Below are 15,608 nucleotides of genomic sequence, written 5' to 3'. Positions count from 1 at the left end.
ATAGTACAAGAGGGCCCTTGTGCTCTCAGAATAGTTATTTCTAGACTTCAATTCCCTTAGGACAGTTTCCTCTCTAAGTGTTCCTTCCACTTTATTTTTTTCTAAGTAGTTAACTTGAAATAAAGCATTTCAAATAATCAAATAAAAGAAAAAAAAATGCCTAACATGAAGAATGTTAAATTTAAAACTTACTGTGGGAAAAAAATTAAAATGTTAATAGGTTGTAGTAGCTTTTTTATTTAATTTTGACAACTAAAACCCAAGTTCATCAAGAATAAGAGCTAGTAACTAACTTTTAGTGAGAGCTTATCAGGGCCCAACTGTTCTAAATACTTTTTGTGGATTACCTCTTATAATTCTCACATTAATTCTATGGCAGTAGATGCTATTATGATCCCCATTTTAAAAAACAAGCAAACAGAAGCAAATAACTCACTCGAGAGTATGTATTCAGATGTCTGGTTCAGAGTCTGTGCTCCTAATGTTGAAGTTACATTGTCCTTCCTTTAATGGCAAAATGCTGAAACAGATTTGTTGGAAGAAAACTCTAATGGAGCCACATTTAGCCTTTCCAGCATGGGGATATAGAAGAGAAGAGGATGCTGGGATAAAGTCAGTGACTTCTAAGGGTGGTTTCAGGGGACTCCTTTCCTGTCTGGGAATTAATTCAACTGTGTCCAGAGGATCTTTCCTATCTGGAAATTCCCTTGACATGACCTTTCTGCTCACGAATTAGCCTTCTCCCTTCAAAGAGCTAAAAGAGTCTCCCCCTTCTAGACTGGTACCCACCCACCTCCGTGAGAACAGGAAGCACACCTTAGTCATCTTTGCATCCACAGCACCTTGCCTGGTGCTGGCCACCTATTAGGCATATTAATAAATTCGAAATCAATCTTTAATATAGGTTAGAAGCAACCAGATAATGAAGGAATAAGGCCTCAAGGCTAATGTAGACTGAATGAAGCGGCATGAGGATTCATTCTACTTTTTTATTTTTAAATTTGTTTTTTAGAGACAGGGTCTTGCTCTGCTGCTCAGGCTAGAGGACAGTGGTATGATCATGGTTCATTGAATCCTTGAACTCTTGGGCTCAAGTGATCCTCCCATATCAGCCTCCTGATTAGCTAGGACTACAGGTATGTACTACTAACTCACACAGCTGTTTTTTTACATTTTTAAATAGAGACAGGTTCTCTCTATGTTGCTCAGGCTGATCTCCAACTCCTGGTCTCAAGTGATCCTCCTGCCTCGGCCTCCCAAAGCGCTGGGATTACAGGTGTGAGCCACAGGCCCAGCCAGGTGTTCATTCTAAAGGACAGGAGCATATATGGGGTCATGACAACCGTCTTCAGAAGGGATGGTATGTGGAAAAGTTCTCCATGAAGCAAACTGGAACCCATGCTGCAATTTACAGAGTGATTTACTGTAAGGGATATCATGAGATAGATACGTCTCACAGATATCTAACATGGAGCTTGACACATTATAGGGGCTCAATGAAGATCAGCTGAATAAACAAATACTATCAATATTATTTAATATTATAATTTAAAAGTTATACTTAATAATTTAGGTAACATTATTGAATACAACTAATGTTTCCAATGCCAAATGCTACAGATACTTATCAAGTGAATTGACTGCATAATATAGGTATATTTAACAGCCCCATTTACAGATGGAGAAACGTAGAGTTTCAAAAAGCTAAATAACATGCAAGGTCACAGAGGAAATGGCAGATTCAGGACGTGACCCCAGATCTCATCAGAAATCTCTAAATCCTAACCATTGTGCTTTGCTATTTCCCTAGTGAGCTAGTACAGATCCTTTTTTGGAGGCTTCCAAGAAGCTGGATGCCTGATTACTAAGTTAGACCAAATGATATCAAAGGTCTTTGCCATTACAAAAAGAAGTCAATGATTTTACAGAATCATGTCAATTCTACAGTCCACTTGAGTGTGCCCAGGGACCCATTTGACACCACTAGCAAAATGACCGCTCTCATGACCAAGTTCTTTTGAGATGACTGGGCCATTGCTAATTAATGCTGCTAGAGCAGTGAAACATTGTAAATATACCCATGTCTTTGGGTACACTTATAAATTCCCCAGGGCATGCTCCCCCAAGTGTTTTGTTCATGTTCATCTTAGGATTCTGACTGCTAGACAAGTGTAGTTGGCCTCATAGGATACACCAACATGTAAGCAAAAAGGTTCCATAGAAGCCAACCAAGGATTCCAAGAGGTTGGGAGAGTTTGGTATGGAAACTTTTATCACAATGGCAGAACATGTGGTTCTTCCAAAATCAGGGGATGGGTTTAAATGGGTGGAAAGTAGACAAACTCTAAATATCATAGAAGAAGCTTGAGGTTTCAAGGGGAGTCCTCATCCCACATGAGTTCAAGGAAGTGAACTTGAAGAACTGGACCAAGATGGATTAAAAAAAAGAAAAAAGAAAAAAAAATGCTAACTATAAGACTCAATTTTCTGTGGATTCTGGTGTACATAAATAAGTGCTATTTTGTTCCCTGGCCAAGGGAATTTATATTAGAAGTTAGTCTTATCTTTAAAAAAATTTATTATGGCAAAAAATACATACCATAAAATTTGCCATCTTAACCAGTTTTAAGTGTATGGTTCAGTAGTGTTAAGTCCATTCACATTTTTATCAAACAGATCTCCATAATTTTTCATCTTATGAATCTGAGACTCCATACCCATTAAACAACAACTCTTTTCCTTTTCCTCTCAATAAATATTAGTCTTTAAAATACTAGCTATTAAGAATATGATAGCCTCATAGCATTGCTGTCAGAGAAGACAGAAAAGGATTACAGAAGGCATTTGAAGACTTACGAAGAAGGCCTGGCTCTGATACACCCAAGATATGTAATCTTGTGTAAGACCGTCTAACCTAGTTACCATTTAAAACTGAGGGCAATGATACTATCTGAACCTGATTCACAGAATAATTGCAAGGACTAAATAATATCTGCAATAAGACTTTGGTAAAACAATAACGTAAGACTAAAATGTAAGGAATGAAGGAAAATAAACCATATAGGCAAGCCTCTAAATTACAGAAAATAACAAGTAACATACAATAGTAAATAGAACCATTGGTTTATAAACTGAAGTTGGAATAAATTTTGCTGTTGGAGAAGGGTAACCCCAATGTCCCTCTATCCCCTAAGAATATGAAAAAAACTTCTTGAAAAACTGCACCAACTTCTTCAGGCCAACTAGAACACCATTGTGAACAGTGCAATTCAAAATAGTTCCTTTGGCTGAAGGGGTTGGGCATTAGATGTCAAGGGAATTGGAAGGGCTAATGTCCTATTGAAACTGTTCTTGGACTCCAGGGAATGTAGAATTTATCATGGAGTTATTCATAAACTCATAAAAAATTCTTAATTTCTGATGACAAAGTCACTTACTTTTGATCCTGAGATAATTCTCCATTTTAAGATTAGTACATTTCATCAGTGAAGCAGTTGCAAAGACACACTAAAAGTTTAAGAAAAAAGAAAAGAACCCTGGAAACACCTCAAGATTTTGTATTTAAAAAAAGGTTATCGGAGAGAGAGATCCAAGATGGCTGATCACTAGCAGCTCGGGCTCCTAGCTCCCAGTGAAAGCGCAGAGAACGAGAGGACGCCACACTTTCAGACGAATATTTGTTGCTCACGGACCAGGAGATTCCCAGCAGAGGAGCCCCACATGTCGCCAGGGCGACTCCTGTGGCCGGCGCGGCAGTTTTGCTGGTGCCTTAGTGCGCCAGTTTTTGGTGCAGAGTCCGGAGGTTCCCGGGCAGAAAAGCACCATCAATCTTAACACCACTATTTTGGCCGGTGCAGTGGACTGCTCAGATTTCGGCGCTGGGAATCAACAAGTTGGACGTCTGCTCAGAGACCTAGTTAGAAAGTCGGTAATTACAAAGACAACAGACGGATAAATATATAATGAAGGGAAGAAATCAGCGTAAAAAGGCAGAGAATACTCAAAATCAGAATGCCTCGCCCTCTACAGGGGATCGCAATTCCTCATCAGTAACGGAACAAGGCTTAATAGATTACGAGTGTGTTCCAATAACAGAAGCAGGCTTCAAAACGTGGGTGATAACAAACTCCTGTGAATTAAAAGAACTTGTTCTAACCCAATGCAAAGAAACTAAGAACCTTGAAAAAAGGTTTGATGAAATGTTAACGAGAATGGACAATTTAGAGAGGAATATAAGTGAATTGATGGAGCTGAAAAACACAACACGAGAACTTCGTGAAGCATGCACAAGTTTAAACAGTCGAATTGATCAAGTAGAAGAAAGGACATCAGAAGTCGAGAACCAGCTCAGTGAAATGAAACGAGAAGACAAGATTGGAGAAAAAAGGATGAAAAGGAATGAGCAAAGTCTCCAGGAAATATGGGACTATGTGAAAAGACCTAATTTACGTTTGATAGGTGTACCTGAATGTGATGAAGAGAATGAATCCAAGTTGGAAAATACTCTTCAGGATATCATTCAGGAAAATTTTCCCAACCTGGCAAGGCAGGGTAATATTCAACTCCAGGTAATACAGAGAACACCACAAAGATATTCTTCAAGAAGACCAACCCCAAGGTACATAATTGCCAGATTTATTAGGGTTGAAATGAAGGAGAAAATACTAAGGGCAGCCAGAGAGAAAGGTCAGGTTACCCATAAAGGGAAACCTATCAGACTTACAGCAGATCTCTCAGCAGAAACCCTACAAGCCAGAAAAGAGTGGGGACCAATATTTAACATCCTTAAAGAAAAGAACTTTCAACCCAGAATTTCCTATCCAGCCAAACTAAGCTTTATAATCGAAGGAAAAATTAAATCCTTTGCGAACAAACAAGTACTTAAAGAGTTCACCACCACCAGGCCTGCTTTACAAGAGCTTCTGAAAGAAGCACTATACATACAAAGGAACAACCAATATCAGCCTTTCCAAAAATATATCAAAAAGAACAGAACATTAACACAACGAAAAATTTACACTAACTAATGGGCAAAACAGCCAGCTCGCATCAAATGCTAGTATTAAAGTTATATATATTCTAATTGGATAAAAAGCCAAAACCCATTGCTATGCTGCATCCAGACCCATCTCACATGCAACGATACACAAAGACTCAAAACAAAGAGAAGGAGGAAGATTTATCAACCAATCAGAGAGTAAAAATAAACAAATAAAAAGCAGGAGATGCAATTCTCGCCTCTGATAAAGTAGACTTTAAAGTAACAAAGAACAAAAGAGGCAAAGAAGGACATTACATAATGGCAAAAGTATCAATGTAACAAGAAGAGCTAACGATTTTATAGATCAACGAGACAGAAAATTAACAAGGACATCCAGGACTTGAACTCAGACCCGGAACAAGTAAACTTAATAAACATTTATAGAACTCTCCACTTCAAATACATAAAACATACATTACTACCTCACACCTATTCCATAAGTGACTACATAATTGGAAGTAAATCACTACTCAGTAATCGCATAGCATTTCATAGGTTTAAATGAAATATTGGTTGGCTGCTCGTTTGTTATTTTCTTCCCTTATTCCTTCCTGTTTACATCAAGTATAATTATTGGTATAAAAGAGGTTTTCAATACCCATTACTAAACTGCATTCTAGCCTGGGCAAGAAAGCAATACTCCCATTCTCTCTCTCTCTTTCTCTTCCTTTTTCCTCCTCTTTATTCTTTTTCTTTCTTTCTTTCAAAAAAAATAATAATAAATAAATAAATAAATAAATAAAAAATAAATAAAAATAAAAAAAGGTTATCAATACCGTATTCGCCATTTGCAAAGCAGGATCCATCAAGCCCAAGATTTCCTCATTATAACTTGATTCTAGGCTAATGATGTCATCGATTACATCATCCATCTGTAGGAAAAAGGGCAACAGAAGAGAGACAAAAATAAATAAAACTATGTAACACAATCCAAAAAGAGACTCATGGTTTTTTTTTACCCAAAGCAATAATGGTCTTTAGTTAGATTCTAAGAAGTAACTGTCCTCTTTCCACTAAAATAAAATGTTACTGAAGACCATTAACACTAATAGGTGATGAGAATGATACTTGTAGCCAGCATTTTATGAGTGATTATGAGTTGCCGAGCACTGGGTTCAGGGATTTCCATGGGCTAAGTTTTCGCCCTAACAAAAACCCTATCAGGCAGGTACTATTATTATAGCAATTTTCCTGTTGAAATAAATGAGAAGCAGCTTGCCCAAAGTCACACACTGAAGAAAGACTGGAGGCATGATTTAACTCATCCTTTCACAACTATGCTAAGCTGCCTGCCCTAAACAGGAAAGTATACCAGAGCACTTCATTATGAATGACAGCTGTCATTCTACTTCCTTTTTTCCCTAAAGACGATGGCCCATATCCTTTTCTTAGAAAAGGAAAACACAAGTGGTGATTTTGCCCTTTGGTTCCACAGGGATTTGTGGACAGTGTGGCTCCCAGGCCACTGGCTATCCCTGCACCCATCCTACAGTGACTTGTAAAATAAGTTTCTTCTTGTACAGCTGCCAGTGTGGTTGGTACTCCCCAAGGAGTACACCAGGACGAGATCATTACAGTCGTGGAGCTGACATTCCCACTAGATCAATTTTATTTCTGAAGTACCAAAACATCAGTTATGATAATAAACAACAGTGATTACATGTGCATTGCAGCAGTTTCAAAGACAAGTCTGTGAAAACATTTCTTTGTAAACACCTACGTATTTGAGCTAGTCGGTGTGTCTATGCTTGGGTCTTAATAGTACTTCATAGTTACACGTGAAATCTCAGAACTAACAGGGATGCTCTTCCGTCTCTTTTGCCACTTCCATTAAAGAGAAGAGATTCCAACATCATGGGTTTGAGTTGGAATCCCAGTTCTCCCACTTTCTAGATTAGAGGCAAAGCCTCCAATCTTTTAAAGCCTCAGTTTGCCAATCTATAAAATGGGGGTAATAATATTTACTGTCATATGCATTCTTGTATGATTTCAGGACAAACTGTACAGAGTGTTCAAAGTACCAGAATATAGTAAACACTCAAAAAAGAAGTCTTATTAAGTGATCCCTAAGAAGAATAATTGGCCAGTTTTGAATAACTACTATACAGTGTTTGTTAGGTTCCATTTCTATTGACACCACTTTTATTTGTTTTGTTTGTCTTTAAGAGATGATTTTCCAGTTGAGTTGGTAAATAGGCAAATAGGCTAGGGAACTTATGAACAACATTTCCTTGCTATTTTTAATTTTGTTTTTAGAAAAATAAAATTAGTGAGCTTGATGTGATAGCATTTTTAAAATAATTTTTTTCTCTTATGACAAAAGTAATGCAAGCCGATGACAAGAAATAAAGGCAAAAAATTTTGTTGCTTATTATTCTCTCTTATATCTATATACATGCATAGATATATAAATAGATATAGCATAGTTCATATGTCCATTAAATAGGATGTAATGGAAGAAACTTTAGTTACTTGGGAAAGCATCCATTAAGTATTATTAAATTAATAAAGATAGTTTCAAAATATATGTTCCATGAGATTCCATTTAGGAAACAATATAAAGATTACACACACACATCTTGGTTTTATTAATACAAAAATTGCTAACCTACAAATTTGCATAACATATTGATGATGTTGAATGACATATTTCATATCTTATTTATTAAAATTTATGTACTTTAAGAAGTTTTTAATGTTTTGGAACAACTTAGGGGAAAAACACATTTTAGTTTATTCTCCTTTGTCATTATTTAATCATGAGATACTATGAGGAAAATGGCACTGTTCATAGCTTTCTCTATGAAAAAAAAAATCAACGGGGTGAAAAAAAAACCATAAGTTTTCAGGAAGGTGTGATTCACCACAAATATAGATTCTCATTATAAAGTGCTACATCCTCGGGCTGCCAAGTCATTCAGTACCTGCATACAGGATGCTCGTGAATGCGTGTTCATGCCTGGGCACTCGCTCTCTGCCCTGTTTTGCTCTTCAAACTTATAAAATCCCTGCAAAAACACAAGCAAAAACAGCCTATAACTTGGATTTGCAAATGACTTTTTAATGACCGCTTCACACAAAGCTGATGGCACAGCAATAAGATGAACAAAGCTTTCAAACAAAGCAGAATCTGACCAAAAGATGAAATAACGAAGGAAGAACTTCTGTCAAATCATCTTGCTAGATGACAAATATGGGTAGAGAAAAATAAAGCAGTTGGTTTGGGCATAGGGGCAAAGATTTTAGTCCTTCTAGAAATTAAAATCAACCCAACTTGAGAAAAGTTGCCTCTGAATTTGCATAAACACTTCATAGTACATAGTACAGTAAATCCCATTAAGATGAAGCTCATCATCTCATAATTTGGAAATAATGAGCATTAAATCACAACTCTCAGGTATTCGTATGCTCCAAATTTTGATGCACCAATTAGCTTGAAGGTAGTTTGAGTCTTGTCTCCAATCCAGCCTTTACCAAAGCAGATTTAACAGGCAGCGGCAATTTTATTATGAAACAGAATGTATCCAGGAATTAAACCTTTGCATTTCTGTTAAATTCTCATGTGCTATATGATTCAAATCCATCCATGCACATTCCATGCCTTTTTTTCCCCAACTCAGGGAGAAATAAAAATAATATTCCAGACATTCACAACAAGCGGAACTTCTAAACCGCCCGTCCCACACCTCTTCTATTTTTGCTTTTCCTTTTCCACCTCCCCTTCTCCTCTCTCTGCATTTTCACTCTTCATAAACTGAAAGGCATGGAAGAGAAGAGAGCACTTAGCTAAGGAAGAAGAAGCAAGTGGCAAAAGTGTCCTCGCCTCCACGTTTTACTTGGAGCGGGCCAGGTCTCCCGTCATGTGCCGTAACACCCAATAACCCAGCGACGGGGACAAGAGGCTGGAATGCCACAGCCACGATGGTGAATCAGTGACACAGGCTGGTACATGTGGCCATAAGGACAAACTAGAGTCCACAGTTAAGTGTGGGAGTCATATTCAACAGACAAGTTATTTAGCGTAAGAAAACAGGAGAGGAGAGGAGACATGAATTACCTCTTTTTCACAGTTGGAGTTAAGCGTAAGCATAGCCATGGGGCTGTTGGGTGCGCTGCTCCCCGGCACTGGTGGCATGACATGATCGCCAGGCTGGTTTGGACATGGCAAGCTCAGGACTTGGTTGGCATGTTTATTTGCTAAAGTGGTAGAAAGGTACTGCTTTACCTGCTGCCGCTGGGCTTGCTGTATGTGGTACTTGGTGGGGTTTTCAAGGTGGGTCTGCACCTGAACATAGCCATGGAGGGAAAAGAAGACAGCACGATTATTTGTGAGTTTCAGACAGCTCTTCTTTCAGGCACAAACATGAAACTGACCAGTCCACCAACAGAAGAAATTATTAAGCCTTTGTTATGTACCAGGCACTGTGCTAACGGATTTTGATATTACTGAAGTTTAAAGTCTAACTCGTAGGATTTGGGGTAATACTTTGCCCTATTTTATTTCCCTGCTAATTAACTATACATCTCTTTCAAACCTTATATCCTTCTTCTTATATCTAATAACTAAAAGTTTGAAACTCTCTTAGGGGAAAAATTTCCCCAACACACAGGAAAGGGTTTATTAAGATGAAAACAACAATTTAGAAAAAGGGGCATAACTCAGTTTATTTCATTTTCCTTGGCAAACAGAACAGCTTTCTTTTTAAAACACACACATACATGCACACACACACACACACACAAAAAAAAAAAAATCCTTATGAACCAACTGTGTAAAACAGCTATAGAAAATAAATAAAAACCTTCGATGATTAAATCAACTAGTTGTGGATTAATTCTCCCACTTTCATTTGAATGTGATTATTCAACATTTTAATTAAGAAAAAACTCAACATAAAAGCAATTCTACATTAAGCAGTTTCTTTCAAATGCATAACACTTATATGTATGTGTTTTAAAAGGCGTGACTATTAACAAACCACCAGGATATTTTTTCTCCTTTCCCACAGACATTAATTCAGAATGAGAAATATTTTTCCCCAAAAAACAACATTATTCAATTTTAAGTCACTTTTTTCTTGATAAACACAATTTAATCTTATGAGCAATTGAACAGGGGCTGATGAAGATGGTTTAGCCATGCACTAGGCAAAATAAAAATTCTACTAATATTTACTTTGTTCAATACTACAATGAGTTACTTCTTATGGTATCAAATAATAAACAGCATTAAAAGAGCATATTTGTACTTATTGAAAACAGTATGTTTATTACAATAACATAAAAAGGGGATTAAATCAATTTATTGCATTATATTTCAACGACTGAATATGAATCAGAATAAGCTCACCTGATAGTGATTATATTCTAGCATTTCCAGCATGACAACGTTTTAAGTGACCCCAATCCAATGTGAGACAGTAGACTATTCCTTCCTCTACTTTCTGTAATTCCAATTTGAAGACGGACTGGCATAGAGAAGGCACTATAAACAAGGTATCCCGAGACACCACCGGAAACTTTATCACAGAAGCCCTGCTTATAATAACCTAAGCTAATTAGTTATGCATGTAAAAAAAAAAAAAAAACGTTCACACAAGGGCCCTTTTTTTGTTGTTTGGAAGCCCTACAAATTTGGTCTTAAATATTGGTATCAATTTTTCCCCCTGGCTTGATGTCATGCTTTTTTTCATAAATATAAAAGAACCTTTTTAAGTGATGAGCTATCAAAGTCAAACTCACTGTCAGATCAAGGCCAATTCACTATTCATCTTTAGTTCCAGTAGTATTAATAGACAATGGTATTTCTCTTTCATCAATAGGTTAATAGCTGGATGCCCCTTTGGAGGAGACATCATTTAAAAGCTACTATTACATGAGACTTTTCCAGTGGCTAAATAACTGCCACTTCCAACTGCAGGACGACTATTTTTTAGTATAGAAAAGACTCTGTGCTGAACGTTCAAGTTCAACAGCCTCTTCTTGCATCCTGGTCTTAATATGCACCTTATTCTTAGCTAGATAGATGTGTAACCTGCCTATTGACCTCACATCAGGAAGACCAGGAGCAATCCTAAATAGAACGTAGCACACACAGAAATAGAGGTATATTTATGTGGATAACAAGAAATAAATATCTCCTCTATCTGACTCTCAAATGAAAAAGCATGAGCATTTTTACTGAGAATTTTTAAATATTATTCTTAAGTCTACAGAAGAATGAGTTATCATATACACAATTTATACCTTTACATATTTATTCCTTTATTCATTATTATTGACTGTTACGTGCTAAACACTGTACAAAGCTTAGAATATACATTGTGAACAAACAGATATAATTTCCAGCTTTATGAAACTTATATTCTGGGGTGAGGCAAAAAAAGAAAAGAGGCAAGCAAATATATACCTATACATTATGATAAATGCTTAATATTTACTGCTGACAAATGTTAAGCATAAAAATTTGAAATTCATTAATGTTGTTTAAATGCCCGGGATAATGCAGTCCTTTAGGTTGACAATCGTAAGTTCTTTCAAATGACTGATTTAACATGTACACAGAGGTTTGCAGAGACATTTTTTTTGTAAAGGGTCCAGACATGATAATGATGAGGATAACAGATATTACTAAAATAAACATAAAATGAGGGCAATGAGTGGAATGTGCTTATTTCACTATTACACTTAAAAAGGAAAGAGATTCACATTTAAAAATAAATGTTAATTCACTGGCAGATCCTAATTCTTTAATGAATCAGAATATTATGCCTTAGTAAAGAAAGAAGCAATTTGCTTTCTATGTGGCACTGTCAGTGAGGTCTTTATTACATCTAGGTTTGGGTAAGCAGAGTGGGATATATTTGGCTCTTTTATTGTCAATAACTTTTTATTTTTCAATGAAGTTCAAAGCAGATGGCCTATAAACACTATGCAGTAGACAGAACATCTCCAGCTGTTTCCAACCCAAACACTTCAAACAGTCAACATAAATGCGGAACATGAGATAGGAGGAAGGTAGTAGAGAGTAAGGAGTAGTGAGGTCTGTGGCAAAGTAGAGGACACACATCTACCTAGCAGGAACAGCAGATATAAACTGCAGCTGATTGTGGCCATGTGGGAATACCAGTGCAGTCTAACTCGATCTCCCAATTTTTCAAGGGTAGCTGGCAATCCAAACTTCTTTTTTAATTAAAATCCTCTAGGTTTAAAAATCTGATGCCCAACTGTTTTGTGTTTCACAAAGTACAAGCCTCAGCTCACAAACCTTTAGAAAATAATCTCTGTTTTACACATCTATAAGGATAATCTTCGTATTTACATTCCCTTGGAGATGGCCTCAGTTATAAGAAGAAGTTTTTTGTCTGAGAAGTTAATGTCCAAATCCAACCATTTCCTGGTGCTTCTTTGAGAGACAACGTGCCTGACAACACAGTCAGTGGAGTAGTTAAGAACTTGAAACCTGGGTTCAAATTCTGTCTTTGCAACTTACTACCTGTGTACCTTCTGCAGATCATTAACTTCTCCAGGCCCACATCTCCTTGTATATTGAATGGGCATGACAGCAGAGCTTGCCTACTCAATGTGTTTCCTGCATTAAATGAGATCATGTTTCTAATGGCACAATATCTAAAACAGCAATTCTCATTTTTGTCTTAGGATCCTTTTACACTCTTCAGATTTATTGTATTTACATCATTATATCTATCAATATTTAGCATATTAGAAATTAAAATTCAGAAATTCTGAAAACACGTGACTATACATTAGCACATATCTCACAGAATGTCAGAACAATGACATCTCAACATGACATGTAATCTTTGGAAAACTCTACTGTAAACTGGTGAAATGAGAGTGAAAAAGAAAAACTATATCTTAGTGTTATCTGGCAGAACCCCTGAAGAGTCTTGGATACAACCACAGCCCTCTGATTATACTTTGAGAAACCTTGATCTAGAAGGTGGTTGGCATTCTAGCATCATCACTGCATCAGCAATGTCATTCCCCACTGTGGACAGGTGGTATGTGACATAGCCCCTATATGTCCACTTCCCTCTCCTAGAAGATGCTGGAGAAAGATATTATCCCTGCCTGAACTCCCTCATAGCATTATTATGAGGCTCTAAAGCCCTTTGACAATTTAAAAAGCCATATAAATTTAATTTTCTGTCTTCAGCCATCCTAATTCATAGGTTTCTAGTTAATAACTTTGCTTTCATTAATTTTTATATAGTCAATCAAACAAGCATGCAAATGAGAACATATATGTAGCGTTAAAGAGGACAGAAACATCTTTATGATTTCCTGATAATGTTTGCATATTTTTGAACTTTCAGCTGACTAACCACACTAAGGCATTCAGATAGGAAAAGTTGAGTACTGCTAAACACTTGAAGTACAGACCACAAAAAGAAAGCTAAAATACTTTATCATGAAATATTATTTATTGATATAACTCATATTTCATATAAATTATGCTAGCTATCTGAGTTAAAGGGCAAACAGCCTAAGGCTTTGCAACTTTTATTCGTTGTTACTGCTTCTATCACTTTGCCCATTTCTTTTCTTCATTCAGATCTTGCATTGATAGCAAGACAATCGGAATGGATCACTTCCTAACTGTTACACTTTAGCTTTGCCACTTCCTGTGTAACACTGACAGGTTATTTTCCATCAGTTTCATTCTAAAGAGATCCTGGAACATCACATGTCAGTTTAAGATGGTGGCTGTAGATACTACCATCTTGACTGACAACAGAATTCACTGGAGAAAAAATACCCCTATCTAGATATCCACTGTTCTTCTATTCTCTCTACTATTTGTGAACCAGAATTTGAGAAAAAGTGAGTGTAGATTCTCTTAATCCTTTTAGTTTACTTATTTATTATAACTTTAGAGATCGGGTCTTGCTATGTTTCCCAGGCTGGAGTGCAGTAGCTATACACAGGTGCAATCATGGCACACTACAGCCTGGAACTCCTGGGCTTGAGTGATATTCCCACCTCAGTCTCCTGAGTAGCTAGGACATGGTTCTACACCCAAATGGCTACATTTTTAAAAAATAGTTCAACAAAACGTTCAGATTTATCACTTAGGTTTAGAGACGGAATTTTTTATTTTGCTCAGTAAGTTTAAAGAAAACTAAATGGATTATCCTTTAATCAACTGCTATCTACCACCATGCCATTATTGTTTTCATACAGCTTTTAAAATGGCAATCCAAAGGGAATGTCAGTTATGCAATCATATTTCCTGAAGAAAGGTGGTAAAACAGAAAAAGCTAGCTTCTAAAATAACTGGGATAGTCTTGCATAGGGTCACATCTGAATAAGTGCCAAGGTTCTTTGCAGTCCCACAATATTACCACAAAAGAAAACAAAAGCCCAGAACATATGTCCTTGGACACATAATCTTGTTTACTGTACAATCTGCACAAAGGTATCCTTAACCAAATATAAAAACAACAAGGGTATGAATCCTGATCTAATGGAGAAGAATCAAAATCAGATGCAAATACAAAGCAAACCAAAGAGGCTTAAAGAAAGAAAGGTTCAAAATGGCTATGGCTGACTAACTCAGTGCTTTTTCTCTACAACAGGAGTCTGTCTACCCATCAGCCCAACTCGGTCTGCTGCCTATGTGGTCTATAAAGTAAGAATACATTTTACATTTTTAAATAGTTGAAAAAAATGAAAAGAAGAATATTTCATGACACATGAAAACTATATAAAATTCAGATTTCAATGTGGATAAATAAAGTTTTATCAGAACACAGCCACACTCATTAGTTTACACGTTGTCCAGGGTGGCTTCCTTGCTACAATAGCAGAGTTGAATAGCAGTAGCAACAGAGTCCTCAGGGCCCCCAAGGCCTAAATATCTACGCTGTGGCTTTTTATAGAAAATGCTGACCCCTGCTCTCTAGGAAAGTTTCACCAAACTAGAATTGAGCTTTCCTACTCAACAGAAGTTTTAGCAGGATTTGGAGGAAAAGAATGAGGTGATTTTGTTAAAGAGAAATAGTATATGTATAAATAATTTCATAGTTGTTTTTCCAACTATTGTCTTAACTGGACAAGCATCTTTGTAAGAATATAGGATATGCTTAATTATCCCCTTCCCCCCTTTTAAAGATAAAGAAACAGAAACTTGAGAGGAAACCTAAACAACTTGCCAGGGTTAGAAACCATAGTCACGTCTCCATCATTCTGTCCATAGTGGCGAACTAGAGAAGCGCCCTCCACTGTGAATCAGTTCTGATCTAGGGCTTTAACTGAATATAGAGGGAAAGAGAAAACTGTGTAAATCCAGAGGTGTGTTCGCATATCCCAGTGTGCACAAATAAGTATATATGAATTAATATTGCATATTTATGGGTCTGTATACTTTCACACTACTTCCTGTCTTACTACTTTGTAGGCTTCTGAATTCAGATGATTGAGCTACAAATATGTAAATAAATAGGAAATACGTAAATACGTAAAGAAAAGGAAAGGATAACAAATGTACTTTTCTGAAAATTTGATCTTAGCATAGAATAGACTAGCTCTACCAAAAATTCCC

General features: G+C 36.6%; 1 protein-coding gene across 7 annotated transcripts in view; it reads right to left on the bottom strand.

Annotated features, from left to right (window-relative positions):
• Positions 1–15,608, bottom strand: part of MITF (melanocyte inducing transcription factor) — a 226,508-nt gene that overhangs the window by 23,721 nt on the left and 187,179 nt on the right. For 4 of the 7 annotated variants that reach the window (XM_012473998.3, XM_012474009.3, XM_012474017.3 and 1 more), the window contains exons 3-5: positions 9,099–9,326; positions 7,966–8,049; positions 5,818–5,913 (exon numbers count right to left, since the gene is read on the bottom strand). In XM_012473998.3, coding sequence (XP_012329421.1) covers positions 5,818–5,913; positions 7,966–8,049; positions 9,099–9,326 — 408 coding nt within the window. Of the gene's footprint in view, positions 1–5,817; positions 5,914–7,965; positions 8,050–8,081; positions 8,796–9,098; positions 9,327–10,391; positions 10,566–15,608 lie in introns of those variants that run through there. The other 3 variants (XM_012474024.3, XM_012474031.3, XM_012474042.2) reach the window with 2 other exon arrangements.

The sequence above is a fragment of the Aotus nancymaae genome, unplaced genomic scaffold, assembly GCF_030222135.1.
Source record: "Aotus nancymaae isolate 86718 unplaced genomic scaffold, 86718_ANA_hifiasm-v0.15.2.pri h1tg000046l, whole genome shotgun sequence".
Lineage (NCBI taxonomy): Eukaryota > Metazoa > Chordata > Mammalia > Primates > Aotidae > Aotus > Aotus nancymaae.
This window is presented reverse-complemented; position numbering and strand designations above follow the sequence as displayed.